General features: G+C 45.5%; 2 protein-coding genes across 5 annotated transcripts in view; one reads left to right on the forward strand and one right to left on the reverse strand.

Annotated features, from left to right (window-relative positions):
- LOC110513490 overlaps positions 1 to 14,427 on the reverse strand; it is a 285,372-nt gene that overhangs the window by 255,380 nt on the left and 15,565 nt on the right. The window lies entirely within an intron of this gene.
- Positions 8,995 to 13,999, forward strand: LOC118947725. 2 transcript variants are annotated; one of them, XM_036972789.1, is made up of 9 exons: positions 8,995 to 9,149; positions 10,061 to 10,162; positions 10,292 to 10,349; positions 10,556 to 10,703; positions 10,796 to 10,832; positions 11,075 to 11,355; positions 11,596 to 13,270; positions 13,476 to 13,554; positions 13,798 to 13,999. In XM_036972789.1, the coding sequence occupies exons 1-9, from the start codon at positions 9,135 to 9,137 to the stop codon at positions 13,959 to 13,961; spliced, it is 2,559 nt and encodes an 852-aa protein (XP_036828684.1). In that variant the 5' UTR covers positions 8,995 to 9,134; the 3' UTR covers positions 13,962 to 13,999. The 2 variants fall into 2 exon arrangements, with proteins under 2 accessions (XP_036828684.1, XP_036828685.1); XM_036972790.1 differs by lacking the exons at positions 8,995 to 9,149; positions 10,292 to 10,349.

The raw sequence follows: 14,427 nt of genomic DNA on the forward strand, positions 1-14,427 counted from the left end.
TTTTAGCAAATTTATTAAGAATAAAAACAGAATTACCTTATTTAAATAATTATTGAGAACCTTTGCTATGAGACTCGAAATTGATCTCAGGTGCATCCTGTTTCCATTGATCATCCTTGAGTTGTTTCTACAACTTGTTTGGAGTCCTGTGGTAAATTCAATTGATTGGACATGATTTGGAAAGAAACACAGACCTGGGGGAAGGGTATGAGAAACAATATTCTCTGATCTGATGATACCGAGATTGAACTCTTTGGCCTGAATCAGGATCCTGGGAAAGATGAACGGAGCAAAGTACAGAGATCCTTGATGAAAACCTGCTCCAGAGGTTCACCTTCCAACAGGACAACGACCCTAAGCACACAGCCAAGACAATGCAGGAGTGTATTTGGGACAAGTCTCTGAATGTCCATGAATGGCCCAGCCAGAGCCCGGACCTGAACCCAATCGAACATCTCTGGAGAGACCTGAAAAAACTGTGCATCCCCATCCAATCTGACAGAACATGAGAGGATCTGCAGAGAAAAATGGGAGAAACTCCCCAAATACAGGTGTACCAAGCTTGTAGCGTCATACCCAAGAAGACTCGAGGCTGTAATCGCTACCAAAGGTGCTTCAACAAAGTACTGAGTAAAGGGTCTGAATATTTGTAAATGTGATATCAGTATTTTATTTTTAGTACATAGGTTTTTGATTAAAAAAATAATAGAACAGTTTTTGCTTTCTTATTATGGGTTATTATCTGTAGAGGGGGGGGATTGAATCAATTTTAGAATAAGCCTGTAACGTAACAATGTGGAAAAGGTCAAGGGGTCTGAATACTTTCCGAATGCACTTTATGTAATGAAAATATTAGCTGGTTGCCACTATAGATAGCTAGGTTATCCAGTGCAGTGGTAATACTGCCTGCCTTGGGAGATAACGTAGGATGCGTGCTTATCCGGGTGCCAGAGACACAATCACAAGCTTTCTTCAGAATACATAGCTCAAACTTACAACGTAAAGATATGATTATCACTACATAGGTTTTTTTTAACAAGAAGGGTGTTTTCTATATCTACCAACTATGAAATTACAGACATCATAAACGGTAAGCATGAGAATAATATCATCAAGGCGGACAGGGACAATGTATGAATACACAAAACATTATTCAAATGGACATTCCCCAAATGAGCTATGCACCAGCCCATAGCCACAGGATATCTATGGAGTAACAATATATTCATCAATTTAAAAAAAGGCATGAATATTGTTTTTCTGCTTTTCTGATCTTAAACCTCCCCCTGGATGTTGGTCCAAGTTTCCTCCAGGGGAGACCTTCTGAAACAGTTGCGAAGGAAACAGCCGACAGTTACAGTACTGTGTTGAAGATAGATGATGACACTCTTAAAAGATAGGTCATTCCTTTACATGGAGCAGTCCCTTAAACCAGGTTAGATTCAACACAGCCACCTCAAACTGGACTCCACCACTCCTTCATAACGCTGGATCTCTTCATAATGCTGCTCCTCAGTCACTGAGTGCATTTACACTGATGAGATGTCCTGCTTAGCCTAGCTGAAAGGGGAGCTCTAACTAGTCCTGCGGGCACCTAGCTGCTGCCCCCGCTAGGCTTGGACTGGGTCTTGCACCTCAAGGCCCCTCCGCGAGCCTGGCCCTTGGCTGGCTGCTGCTGTACTGGGGACTCTGCTGCAGCGGAAACTGGGGCCTGTTGGGCCGGGCTGTGAGGAGGGGCGGTCTGTATCTGAAGCGAGGCAGCTGCAGTCACCACCTGCTGCTGGAGGAGCTTCTGCTGAACCACCTGGGCTGTGCCTGCTGGAATCATCTGGACCTGGGGATGTAGTCTGGGTCAGGGCAACCGTCAGGGGCTGGATCTGTTACGAGACAGGATGAGGGTCACATTAAATCAGACAGAAAACAACATGTTATAAAGTGTAAGTTGATCACTCGTGGTTGTAATCTGTTGGCACCGTCCCTAGGTGTCACTTCTGTAGCAGTATTGTTAAGAGTGTATGATTGTTTTTTTAAATTTTAGGCAAGTCAGTTAAGAACAAATTCTTATTTACAACGACGGCCATAGGAACAGTGGGTTAATTGCCTTGTTCAAGGGCAGAACGACAGATTTTTACCTTGTCAGCTCGGGGATTTGATCTGGCAACCTCTCGGTTACTGGCCCAATGCTCTAACCACGAGGCTATCTGCAGCCCCACATACATACATACATTCATACATACATTGTATGTATGTATGTATGTGTGTATGTGTGTGTATGTGTGTGTGTGTGTGTGTGTGTGTGTGTGTGTGTGTGTTTATGGTGGAAAATAAGAATTTGGTCAATAACAAAAGTTTATCTCAATACTTTGTTATATACCCTTTGTTGGCAATGACAGAGGTCAAACGTTTTCTGTAAGTCTTCACAAGGTTTTCACACACTGTTGCTGGTATTTTGGCCCATTCCTCCATGCAGACCTCCTCTAGAGCAGTGATGTTTTGGGGCTGTTGCTGGGCAACACGGACTTTCAACTCCCTCCAAAGATTTTCTATGGGGTTGAGATCTGGAGACTGGCTAAGCCACTTCAGGACCTTGAAATGCTTCTTACGAAGCCACTCCTTTGTTGCCCGGGCGGTGTGTTTGGGATCATTGTCATACTGAAAGACCCAGCCACGTTTCATCTTCAATGCCCTTGCTGATGGTAGGTTTTGTTACTTTGGTCCCAGCTCTCTGCAGGTCATTCACTAGGTCCCCCCGTGAGGTTCTGGAATTTTTGCTCACCGTTCTTGTGATCATTTTGACCCCACGGGGTGAGATCTTGCGTGGAGCCCCAGATCAGTGGTTTTGTATGCCTTCCATTTCCTAATATTTGCTCCCACAGTTGATTTCTTCAAACCAAGCTGCTTACCTATTGCAGATTCAGTCTTCCCAGCCTGGTGCAGGTCTACAATTTTGCTTCTGGTGTCCTTTGACAGCTCTTTGGTCTTGGCCATAGTGGAGTTTGGAGTGTGACTGTTTGAGGTTGTGGACAGGTGTCTTTTATACTGATAACAAGTTCAAACAGGTGCCATTAATACAGGTAACGAGTGGAAGACAGAGGCGCCTCTTAAAGAAGAAGTTGCAGGTCTGTGAGAGCCAGAAATCTTGCTTGTTTGTAGGTGACCAAATACTTATTTTCCACCATAATTTGCAAATAAATTCATAAAAAATCCTACAATGTGATTCTCTGGATTTTCTTTTCTCATTTTGTCTGTCATAGTTGAAGTGTACCTATGATTTAAATTACAGGCCTCTTTTTAAGTGGGAGAACTTGCATAATTGGTGGCTGACTAAATACTTTTTTGCCCCACTGTATGTATGTATGAATGTATGTATGTATGTACACTGCTCAAAAAAAGAAAGGGAACACTAAAATAACACATCCTAGATCTGAATGAATGAAATATTCTTATTAAATACTTTTTTCTTTACATAGTTGAATGTGCTTACAATAAAATCACACAAATATTATCAATGGAAATCAAATGTATCAACCCATGGAGGTCTGGATTTGGAGTCACACTCAAAATTAAAGTGTAAAACCACACTACAGGCTGATCCAACTTTGATGTAATGTCCTTAAAACAAGTCAAAATGAGGCTCAGTAGTGTGTGTGGCCTCCACGTGCCTGTATGACCTCCCTACAACGCCTGGGCATGCTCCTGATGAGGTGGCGGATGGTCTCCTGAGGGATCTCCTCCCAGACCTGGACTAAAGCATCCGCCAACTCCTGGAAAGTCTGTGGTGCAACGTAGCGTTGGTGGATGGAGCGAGACATGATGTCCCAGATGTGCTCAATTGGATTCAGGTCTGGGGAACGGGCGGGCCAGTCCATAGCATCAATGCCTTCCTATTGCAGGAACTGCTGACACACTCCAGCCACATGAGGTCTAGCATTGTCTTGCATTAGGAGGAACCCAGGGCCAACCGCACCAGCATATGGTCTCACAAGGGGTCTGAGGATCTCATCTCGGTACCTAATGGCAGTCAGGCTACCTCTGGCGATCACATGGAGGGCTGTGCGCCCCCCCCAAAGAAATGCCACCCCACACCATGACTGACCCATCGCCAAACCAGTCATGCTAGAGGATGTTGCAGGCAGCAGAACGTTCTCCACGGCGTCTCCAGACTCTGTCACGTGCTCAGTGTGAACCTGCTTTCATCTGTGAAGAGCACAGGGCGCCAGTGGCGAATTTGCCAATCTTGGTGTTCTCTGGCAAATGCCAAACGTCCTGCACGGTGTTGGGCTGTAAGCACAACCCCCACCTGTGGACATCGAGCCCTCATACCACCCTCATGGAGTCTGTTTCTGACCGTTTGAGCAGACACATGCACATTTGTGGCCTGCTGGAGGTCATTTTGCAGGGCTCTGGCAGTACTCCTCCTTGCACAAAGGCGGTGGTAGCGGTCCTGCTGCTGGGTTGTTGCCCTCCTACGGCCTCCTCCACGTCTCCTGATGTACTGGCCTGTCTCCTGGTAGCGCATCCATGCTCTGGACACTACGCTGACAGACACAGCAAACCTTCTTGCCACAGCTCGCATTGATTTTTCCATCCTGGATGAGCTGCACTACCTGAGCCACTTGTGTGGGTTGTAGGCTCCGTCTCATGCTACCACTAGAGTGAAAGCACCGCCAGCATTCAAAAGTGACCAAAACATCAGCCAGGAAGCATAGGAACTGAGAAGTGGTCTGTGGTCCCCACCTGCAGAACCGCTCCTTTATTGGGGGTGTCTTGCTAATTGCCTATAATTTCCACCTGTTGTCTATTCCATTTGCACAACAGCATGTGAAATGTATTGTCAATCAGTGTTGCTTCCTAAGTGGACAGTTTGATTTCACAGAAGTGTGATTGACTTGTGTTGTTTAAGTGTTCCCTTTATTTTTTTGAGCAGTGTATGTATGTATGTATGTATGTACGTGTGTGTGTGTGTGTATGTATGTATGTGTGTGTGTGTGTGTGTGTGTATGTATGTCCTCTCACTGTCAACTGCAATTATTTTCAGCAAACGTAACACGTGTAAATATTTGTACGAACATAAGATTCAAAAACTGAGACAAACTGAATAAGTTCCACAGATATGTGACGAACAGAAATTGAATAATGTGTCCCTGAACGAAAGGGGAAGGGCAAAATCAAAAGTAACAGTCAGTATCTGGTGTGGCCACCAGCAGCATTAAGTACTGCAGTGCATCTCCTCCTCATGGACTGCACCAGACTTGCCAGTTATTCCTGTGAGATGTTACCCCACTCTTCCACCAAGGCACCTGCAAGATCCCAGACATTTCTAGGGGGGAATGGCCCTGTCCTCTCCATCCAATCCAACAGGTCCTAGACATGCTCAATGGGATTGAGATCCGGGCTCTTTGCTGGCCATGGCAAAACACTGACATTTCTGTCTTGTAGGAAATCAGCCATACTGCTCGTTCTGTGCGTGGTGGCATTGTCATGCTGCAGGGTCATGTCAGGATGAGCCTGCAGGAATGGTTCCACATGAAGGAGGAGGATGTCTTCCCTGTAACGCACAGCATTGAGATAGCCTGCAATGACAACAAGCTCAGTCCGATGATGCTGTGACACACCGCCCCAGCCCATGATGGACCTTCCAACTCCAAATCGATCCCGCTGCAGAATACAGGCCTCTGTAACGCTCATTCTTTCGACGATAAACGCAAATCCGACCATCACCTTTGGTGAGACAAAACCGCGACTCGTCAGTGAAGAACACTTTTTGCCAGTCCTGTCTGGTCCAGCAACGGTGGGTTTGTGCCCATAGGCGATGTTGTTGCCGGTGATGTAAGGCAGGTCTTCACCAGACAACAGGCCTACAAGCCCCCAGTCCAGACTATTATTCAGTCTATTCAGTCTGAGCACTGATGGAGAGATTGTGCTTTCCTGGTGTAACTCGGGCAGTTGTTGTTGCCATCCTGTGCCTGTCCCGCAGGTGTGATGTTCGCATGTACCGATGTGGGTGTTGTTACACGTGGTCTGTGCAGCTGTTGTTACACGTGGTCTGCCACTGCGAGGACCATCAGCTGTCCGTCCTGTCTCCCTGTATCACTGTCTTCGGCGTCTCACACTACGAACATTGCAATTTATTGCCCTGGCCACATCTGCAGTCCTCATGCCTCCTTGCAGCATGCCTAAGGCATGTTCACGCAGATGAGCAGGGACCCTGGGCATCTTTCTTTTGGTGGTTTTCAGAGTCAGTAGAAAGGCCTCTTTAGTGTCCTAAGTTTTCATAACTGTGACCTGAATTGCCTACAATCTGTAAGCTGTTAGTGTCTTAACACCATTCTACATGTGCATGTTCATTGTTTGGCGCCACCAAACAAGAGGCTGGAAGTATGGGAGTGGGATCCATGGACCGCTCCTCTGTGTCATACAGCCGGGACAGTGCGTCTGCCTTAACGTTCTGGGAGCCTGGTCTGTAAGAGAAGGTAAACACAAAATGGGTGAAAAACATGGCCCACCCTGCCTGACGAGGATTCAGTCTCCTCGCCTCCCGGATGTACTCCAGTTTGCGATGGTCAGTCCAGATGAGAAAAGGGTGTTTAGCCCCCTCATGCCAATGTCTCCACGCCTTCAAGGCCTTGACGACAGCCAACAGCTCCCGGTCCCCCACATCATAGTTTCGCTCCGCCAGGCTGAGGTTCTTCGAAAAGAAGGCACAGGGCTAAAACCCATACGGCATGACGAGGTACTCATAATGCCCTGAGGTGGTACTAAATGCCGTCTTACGCTCGTCTGCCTTCCGAATATGCACCAGATTGTACGCACTCCTGAGATCCAGTTTATTGAAGAAGCGAGCCCTGTGCATTGACTCAATGGCCATAGCAATAAGAGGTGGGTAACTGGGTAACTATACCTCACCATGATTTTATTGAGACCTCAATAATCAATGCACGGGCACAAACCTCCATCCTTCTTCTTCACAGAAAAATAAAATCGAGGAGACAGGTGAAATGGAGGGCTGAATGTACCCCTGACGCAGGGATTCGGAGACATATGTCTCCATAGCCACCGTCTCCGCTTGCGACAGGGGATACACGTGACTCCTGGGAAGTGCAGCGTCTACCAGGAGATCTATCGCACAATCCCCCTGTCGATGGGGTGGTAAGTGAGTCGCCTTCTTTTTACAGAAGGCGAGAGCTAAACTATGAGCTAATCCTTTATTAATGAAATTCCCAGCCGCGCCTGAATCTACTAGCACCTTATGCTGGGAACGTGGGGAAAATTCAGGAAAAGTAACAGACAAAAACATATGTGCAACAGAATACTCACCTGGGGTGACACCAGAGTGCCCTGCCTGCTACCTCGATTCCCAGAGGAACCAACCCGGCACCGACCAGCAGTGTGACCTCTGCGGCCACATATGGTGCACGAGAGGGAACCCCCTCCGGTCTCCCTGCGCACCGCACCTCCCAGCTCAATGGGTATTGGAGAGGGTGTGCGGGAGGATGGAACAACCAGACCCCGATCTGGACGTCCACGAGTAGCCAGCAGGTTGTCCAGCCGGATGGACAGGTCCACCAGCTGGTCGAAGGTGAGGGTGGTGTCTCTGCAGACCAGATCCCGACGGGCGTCCTCACGTAGACTACAGTGGTAATGGTCGATCAGGGCCCTGTTGCTCCATCCAGCGCCGGCAGCCAGGGTCCTAAACTCCAGCGCAAACTTCTGGGAGCAGGGCCTGGGTTTACCTCCACATCACCTGCGGGAAAAAAAAGGAGGAGTAGTATGAGGGTGCGGCTAAAGGCTATCAAAACTGGTCGCCTAGAGAGTTGGGGACAAAGAATAAAAGGAGCAGATTTCTGGGCATGGTAGAATATATTTAGGGCATAATGCGCAGACAGGGGTATGGTGGGGTGCGGGTACAGCGGAGGTAAGCCCAGGCACTGGGTGATGATAAGAAAGGTTGTATCTCTGGACATGCTGGTTGTAATGGGTGAGGTCACCGCATGTGTGGGAGGTGGTACAAAGGAGGTATCAGAGGTATGAAGAGTGGAACTAGGGACTCCATTGTAAACCAAAACAATGATAACTAACCAGAACAACAGTATATTGACATTTGAGAGAGACATACAGCGAGGCATAAAGTAATCGCAGGTGTTAATTGGGAGAGCTAGCTAAAACAACAGGTGAGACAACAACAGCTAATCAGCTAACACAACAATAGCAGGTAAAATGGCAATGACACACAGAGCCTGAGTTCGTGGCTGGGGACGACAGATAAAAAAATAAATAAACAGAATGGAGTACGTGATTAATGGACAGTCCAGCAGGCATCAGCTCTGTAGCCAAGTGATAATAGTGTCCAGAAGGCAGCAGTAGATGGAACAGGGAAGCCGCCATTACGCTAGCACGCGGGCGACACTGCGTTTAAAGTTAGTAGCCCTCCGACGGAGGCCGGTTGAAGGCACAGCGGATGGAGTATTCGTCGGCAGACCAGTCGTGGTGGTGCGGCGGGGGGCCGTGTCGACAGAGAATCCAAGCCAGATGGCGAAAGAGGTATTGTAAAATGTTGAATGCTAGCAGGGAGATGCGCCTGGCTCACGGCTAACTGGTGCTAGCTTCGTGGCAGTGGCGTTATCCACTATAGATCCACTATAGCCAATCGGTAGCAGCGGTGAACTGGTGCCAAGGTCCAGAGTTACAGCAAGGATCCGGTGGAGTATTGGGCTCTAGCCGTGTATGAGTGGGGTTCGGGAGAACAGCTGAGTAGGCTGGGAGGTGGGCCTCAGGGATAGCTTCGGTACTGGATGCCACGGTGAGTGCAAGCAAATAATTACATCGCAAAGAGTGTTTAACCCTCTACTATTAAAGTGTATTGCTCTCTGTTTGAGACTGATAATAGGACGTAACACAGGGATGAGGAGAAAACAATAATTTGGATCCTACACAACACATTGTTGTTTTACCTAAATAATTCCACAAGAGGGCAACATATCAACATTTGTTAACATTTCTACTGCCTTCAGTCCATTACGTCCCCGACTAACTAAAAGTCTGCGTCTGCAAAAATGCTCTTTTATCATAACTCGACATGAAAGTAGCCAAGCCAAAACCGTCAATGACATGCTATTCGATATATAAAATGAGCTATGGTGGAAGAAAAGGTAAGAGAAATATAGGGGAAGGTAGAACATGTTTTACAGTAAGTTTAAAGTTGTTATCACCAATTTAGCTCTGATAGGCCTTTGGCAATCCAAGCTTTTGGTTTCGTATTCAAGGCTACTTGGTTTAGGCCTGGCTATAGCCTAGGGATACAGTCCAATAATATCTCCCTTCTCCTGAAGTGTACACTCTCGTTCGCTTCTTCCTACAAATCTAAAATCATTGGATTGGTGGAGGCATGGGCTAGAGAGGAATATGCTACCAAATAGCACCTTATTCCCTAATGTAGGCCTACTTTTAAGGAATGCACTATAAGGAATAGATCAATCAACTGGCTCACTAAATGGGGTACAGAAATAAATCCAAAAGAGGTCGACACGAAATTAGACTAGGTTTATTTCTGTTTTGACCTACTGAGTCGCAGTGCTTAGTGAACAGATTTCAATGTGGGCCTAGCTGTATCGAAAACGGTTGATGGGGAAATTGTGTGATCTGATCAATATATTTCCCCCCCAATATTAATGAGAGAATGGGAATGTGCAATTAGCCCCTGATGTCATAAAGGTCTAACATTCCATGACGTGGTATGAAGTTCTTAATTCGTCAGTGGCTGCAATATTGTCCTCAGTAAACTCAACATGAGTGAAAAAAACACAGATGAGGACAAGTTTTTCGAGATATAAAAAATACTGTATGCTATTATGGATGAAGAAAGGGTAGGTTAAATGACACAACATATTTGGGAATGTAACTAAGGAAAACGTCATTTAAGATAACATAGGCTAATGCAAAACAAATGTATAATTCTCTCTATTAAGTCAATCACCAGTTTAGCTCTGATATGGCTGTAGCTCTATGATGTCCTTTGCAAGAATCTAATCTGACATTGACATGAAATTCCTATGTCCTTCAGGTAGTACAGAGAGATGATGATGATCCCCCGGGGGAGTGGAGGGAGGTTGCTGAGGAAGAACCAGTGGCCCAGCTCAAGAAGGAGCCCAAGAAGACAGGAAAGGTAAAATGGCAGGTGTGACAGGGCAACTACTAGACTAGTAACACTCAATTGTCACAATAGCTGCATTGACCTGATGTAACATGTCTATTATTTGTGATCTGGAATCTATTCTATTATATTCTATCCAAGGTGAAGAGGAAAAGTAGTGCCAAGAAGTCAGGGGAGCAGGGCACTGATACGGATGCAGGTCATAGATTTTCCCTCTGTAGTATGTTGGTTCTCTAAACCTGCATATCATAGATAAAGGTCATGTTAGAAACTGTAGTCAGTAAGAAATGTTGCATGGATAGTTTTATTCAATAGTCCTATTGTAGCAATTTTATCAAAGTATTGTATTAAGAGAAAAGCGTCTGACTTATCCTGAATTGTCCTATATGGTAATAACATATTTAGGATTGAGGAATAAACACCCGGACAGAGGATCTGTTATTGAGCTCTTGGAGAAGAAGGCTCTTAAGGCTGCATTCGGCCCAGGCAACAAAGATGAGATGGAGGACTGCTACCCAATCCTCATCTCATTCATGCGCAATCTTACTGATGAGTATGTTAGGCCCATGTTTTGCTCTAGCCTCACATATTTTGTGCAGAAGGAAATAAAAAGTAAGTAAAACACATTTCTTTTTTCTTTTCTAGGCAATGGCAAGTGATCTATAAAGGATTTAAAAAACCTGTAAGTTTCTCCATCAGCCTTTGACCTTTGATTTGGGAATGTTATGTTGAATCGAGAGAGGAATTAACCATAGTTCTATTCTGCTATTACGTTCATTAATCTGTCATACTTCATCCAACTTTGAATTCAGTCACAGATAAGGAAAACGATGTTGGTGAAATGCATTCTGTTCAATCTAGAATACTTTACATCAGAGTTTCATTGCCAAACCTGCTGTGTTCTGTTTTGTTTGTGCAATGCAGATGACAAAGGAACAGCTTGCAAAATTGTGCAAGACCATTGTCAACTTCATTACACAGACCACCCTGCAGATCCTGCTGCCGGCCCTGGCCCGCATTCTAGGGGTGACGGGCTTTTATGACAACGCTGACTCACTCAAGAGGGGCGGCAGTGCAAGATCCTTCACTGCCTTTGAGCAGAAAAGACTGGAGCTCATCCAGGAAGTTAAATATTTGGCGAAGGAGATGTGTAACTGTGGCGGCAAGGCTCTCCAACCAAGGTCTAGCACACCCTCTTCCAAGAGGTACTGTATGTTCCCCATAATGTGTGTGCAGTTAATCCTAACCCTCAAACTGATGAACAATAATTTCTCCATTTCAATATTTTCCAACTTTCTAACAGGTGTGTTTTGCAATATCTAATGCACACATATAAATGACATTTAGAATACTCAATTATAATGCTTGTTAGATTTGTTAGCAGAAAGATATCGATTTTCCAACTTCAGACAGCAATTAACATGCTTTGCTTGTTCATTTTAAAGTTCCCAGACCTCACTGAAAGCCCACCTGGGAATGCCAGAGGACAGTATCATCAGCAGTGTCCAGGAGCAACTGTCAAAATCTGACCAAATGGTGGCTGCAGGACAGCTTTCACAAATAGAAAAAGTGGTTGGACCTATGCTGGAGAACATTGAGAAGATTAGCAGCGAACGTGGCGAGGAATTGGTCTATCAAGAGTCACTACGGTCTTCTTCCTCGTTGTCATTCTCAACTGCCAAATCACAGAAGACAGAGTGGGAATTTGCACTCCCTGGCACTCCCATTCCTTCTGAGTTACCCGAGAGTACTGCTCAGCCCATTGTAAGATGCTCAGTCATTGACATGAGCGAATCTACTAAGCCAAAAACAATGGTGTGTGATGCCAGAACAAGCATGTTTGCCATAGCCGATACCATCATGAAGAAGGTATATCCAGAGGCAGAAGGGCAGGTTACATCTCACCCTGATCTAACAGATGCAATAGCTAGACTGGAGGAGCTCATATATCAGGGTAGGATTGGTGCTCTCTCCCGTGATCTCAGTCACCAAGTGAACCGCATAATTTTCGATAGCAACTTGACCCCTCTGGGACTGACAGTGGTGGCTGGAAAGAGTGCATCTGATACCATCCTTTCGAAGCTGAAGAGGAATGACAAGGTGTGGAAGCCCACAACTTACGAGCTGGTTCAGCTGTTTGTAGAGGAGTCTGTTAAGTGCCTCCTGCTTCCTAGTTTTGTGCCCTATTCAACTTCAATGAGTTTGGCTCAGGGGGCCAAGGTGTTGGCTAGAGTGTCTGAAGATAGAATTTCATGCTCTTCTTCTTCATCAGTATTTAGTGACACAGTCAGTCTCTTTACCAAAGTTATGGTAAGCCAGGTCATGTACTCTGTGGATTCTGATGCAGAAAGTAGAGGATCCTCTCCAACTGAATCTCTCCAAACATCTGAACCCACTATATCTGATGTAGGCAATCTATTGAGTGGCAAGTCCTCCCCTGGGCTGTCTCCTTCTGGCGCCATTATGGCAACAAGCGAGACCTCCAATGCAGCACAAATCTTGAAGGCCAACATTGATGGAGAGGAAGTGGATACCACCAGTCATTCTGGTGTAGCTCAAAACATTGTCAGGGACGATATGTCAACCAGCCCAGACATGGTCAAAGATGTCACACTTCCAACCCCATCCTCTGATAACTTGGGCAGTGATGATGACTTCACCGGCCTCATCAGCATGTTAGTAATGAGAATTCTAACAGAAATCCAAACCCCAGCAGAAGATTACCCAGTTGACGTCACACGCAAGTCACAAGACCTGATCCCTAAAGTTATGGAGGTCTTCTGTGCATGGTCAGGCTGCTCTGAGACACAAGCCTATCCAGAGAACTTGAGGATTCATAAAGTCTACAGAGTCGTCTATAAAAATCTGTTGGAGGAGTTTGGCTCGGAGAAAATCCTCCAACAGGCCGTGTCGACTCAGGACTCTTCATTTGATAGGATTCTTGTCAAGTCTTTGAGTGAAGCGCTTCTCCACAGATGTAATGAGGCATTGAGGGCAGCCTCAAGAACATCAGTCAAAACCACCGGGCCTAAGGCTCTTCCACTGGCTGAGGATGTGAGGGCTAGCAGCGGGAAACTATCTTTTCTACAAAGGCTGGTCAGGCTGACAAGCAACTTAAAGGTACAGCAAACGTATTTAAATGAACAGTTGTGGGAGATAATGTGAGTAAACAATGCTATTCAGTGTAAAAAATATAAAACCATCCGTTCATTCCAAAACCAATCATAAATGTTGTTGTGCTGGTGTGGTAGGTGTGATTGTTATCATCATGAGGTTGTTCAGCTGTGACATTTTTTAAAACATGTTTTTCTCTTTAAATACTTAGCTATTCAAGAAGGGGAACAAGAAGGATTCCCACCGCTCTGAATCAGAACAAGTACAGACCACTGCTGAAGATGGCATGCGTAAGTTCACACAACAGGACAACAGTCTGTTTGAGATATTGGTGTACAAATAAATGCCATTTCAAAATAACCTTACAAAGGTTATATACGCAATCAGTAGTCATCTCTTATGTAAAAGTAATTATATTCTCCAAAACTCAAGCTGTTGGTTCTCATTTTATCAGTGTCAGTTATGTTGAGTTGTAACATACATTACATCATTTCTAAATTAAAGTGCATGTCAACTCTCTCTCTCTTCTGTAGTGCCCAGCATAGTGCCACATGCTGCCATGTCTGCACTGCCAAAGGATCTCCCCGCCAGCTCCCAACAGGAGACGCCTCACAAACGTCCACTTCTCGTCAGAATGTTTTCTGCCATCTCCAAAGGCCTGTTCAAGCCCTTCAAACAGTCCTTAAAGACCAAGTAACTTCAGACAATTTATTAAACGTCATTCATTGCATTAAATTGGCCTTTGTCTTCTTATGTGCTCCCGTTAACAGACCAGATTACAATACTGGTCTTTTAAATGTTAGCAGTGATAGCAACATTGACTATAGTGGTGTGTGTATAGCCCTTCTACACAGTCTGACTCTTCTGACACTGTGTGACATGCCCTCTGATCCATTGATCTAGGATATTCTGAGTGGCCTTAGGCCTGAATCTCTGCCCTCCGGCCCAAATAAATGTTTTCTCTTCTGATAGATCTGCCACTGTCAGCAGCCAGCAGGGGAAACCAGACAGCGCTGTTGAGAGCTTTCTTTTCTCCCTCATGACTAAAACACTGAGAAAGGCTTTTATCTATTGCAGCATATTCCATCTTTTGATTTAACCTATTATACGGTAGAAGTACCCATTATTTCCCAACGGTTATATCACAGGAAATGTGTTATAAA

This window comes from Oncorhynchus mykiss, unplaced genomic scaffold (genome assembly GCF_013265735.2).
Source record: "Oncorhynchus mykiss isolate Arlee unplaced genomic scaffold, USDA_OmykA_1.1 un_scaffold_195, whole genome shotgun sequence".
Lineage (NCBI taxonomy): Eukaryota > Metazoa > Chordata > Actinopteri > Salmoniformes > Salmonidae > Oncorhynchus > Oncorhynchus mykiss.